The sequence below is a fragment of the Mandrillus leucophaeus genome, unplaced genomic scaffold (assembly GCF_000951045.1).
Source record: "Mandrillus leucophaeus isolate KB7577 unplaced genomic scaffold, Mleu.le_1.0 Scaffold83, whole genome shotgun sequence".
Classification (NCBI taxonomy): Eukaryota; Metazoa; Chordata; class Mammalia; order Primates; family Cercopithecidae; genus Mandrillus; species Mandrillus leucophaeus.
In genome coordinates this window covers 2,547,513-2,549,402 of record NW_012109030.1, presented here as the reverse complement: position 1 = coordinate 2,549,402, position 1,890 = coordinate 2,547,513, and the positions used below count along the sequence as shown (strand labels likewise).

Sequence of the window (1,890 nt, the reverse complement as noted above, 5' to 3'; positions counted from 1 at the left end):
GCTCCCTGGGTCTCTCCTCTATACCTGATTCCTGAGTTCCAAAGCATTAAGAAATCAGCAGCCTGGACTTTTCTTCCTTCTTACTTAACAGACCGTAAATTCCCCACATTTCAAAACTTACTTGCCTTGAGTTCAGTCTCATCCAACTACCAACGGAACAACTTTAAGAGCCTTAGGAAAAAAGGAAAGACTGGTATTTCCAAACAAACTCCCTACCTTCCCTAGCTCCCGAGTTCCATGAAATCTCTTTTGCTCCGTATTCACTTCCTCAGACACGAGTCAGTTTTTAGACGCCTGCAAATAATTCTTTTCTGCATTAAAAGCATCAGTTGTTACAGCTTCAAAAAACTGCAAATCATTCTTACTTACATCTGGAAGTCTGTATAGTTTCATTGTTCTCTGTAAAGTCATATTTCTACTCAAGTGAGAAAATTTCACTTCTACCAGTTTTCTGGGGTTTAGTGATCGATGCCAGTATCTGGAATACAATAAAGGTTTTAAAATCTAATTGATTTCCAACTCTACAAGTTTCACTCTTTGTCTCAGCTTGGCTGTTACATAAGCATTTACTACTTACTTTTTTTTTTGAGACAGACCCTCTGTACTAGACAGAGGCCCTCATCCTACATCATCATTTTATCAGTCAATTTTTAATCTCTAGAATGTATCTTGTACTCCTAGTTATGTTCTTCTGGAGTTTGTGACCTTTCATCTTTTTCACTAAAGAGAAATCTTAAAACTGCAAAAGAAATATTAATTGGGCGCGATGGCTCACGCCTGTAATCCCTGCACTTTGGGAGGCTGAGGTGGGCAGATCACTTGAGGCCAGGAGTTCGAGACCAGCCTAGCCAACATGGTGAAACCCCATCTCTACTAAACATACAAAAATTAGCCGGGCGTGATAGTGTGCGCCTGTAATTCCAGCTACTCGGGAGGCTGAGGCAGGAGAATTGCTTGAACCTGGGAGGCGGAGGTTGCAGCAGTGAGCCGAGATCGCGCCACTGCACTCCAGCATGGGCAACAGAGCAAGAGTATCTCAGACACACACAAAAAAGAAATATTAATCATAGCCAGGTTTCCAAGTGTTTAAGGACCATCACTGATTCTACAAAAGGCCAATCAGAAAGTTTAAAAACATGAAAATAAATCCCCTAAATTAGTAGCCTTCACTTTTACAGACTACACACCAAAGAAAACAACTTTTTGAGAAACTAGCTTAAATTTCTTAAGTGATTCCAGGCTCTGGGATAAATGATTTGTATTAAAATATACCCGTGAAGTCTAGTATTCCACTTACTTAACGAATGTAATAATTTAATAGGATATAGTAATTTCAAGTTTCATCCTATTTAAGTCAATAAAAACAGTGGTGAGGGGTGGGGAGATAAACTCCAATGTTTTAGAAACAGGTTAGTCTTGTGGCAATCTGATAATTTTCTCACTGGAATAACCTTTGAAAGCTTGAATAGTGCAGACGAAGTTGTAAAAACAGAGCTTAGGTCTCCCTACATCTGAGCCTTTTGAATGGATGCTTAACAGACTTTCAGGACACTTTGGTGGTGCTGCAAAGCACGGCAGAAAACTAAGCTTTGGGGTGGAAAGAAAATGGTATGACATTGGAATTTCAAGATCATCATGTCCTAGGTTTTCCCATGAAGAGACAGCACCCATCTTTCACATGGAATAGACTTAGAAGTATAGATCCACACAAGGTCAGGAGTTTGAGACCAGCCTGACCAACATGGTGAAACCCTGCCTCTACTAAAAATACAAAAATTAGCTGGGTGTGGTGGCACATGCCTGTAATCCCAGCTACTCGGGAAGCTGAGGCAGGAGAATCGCTTGAACCCAAGAGGCGGAGGTTGCAGTGAGCCGAGATCACACCACTGC

General features: G+C 41.0%; 1 protein-coding gene across 1 annotated transcript in view; it reads right to left on the bottom strand.

Annotated features, from left to right (window-relative positions):
* The window catches only part of NMT2 (N-myristoyltransferase 2), a 42,491-nt gene that overhangs the window by 22,759 nt on the left and 17,842 nt on the right, over positions 1 to 1,890 (bottom strand). Inside the window, 2 exon segments of the mRNA XM_011968117.1 lie at positions 370 to 604; positions 1,043 to 1,074. Coding sequence (XP_011823507.1) covers positions 370 to 604; positions 1,043 to 1,074 — 267 coding nt within the window.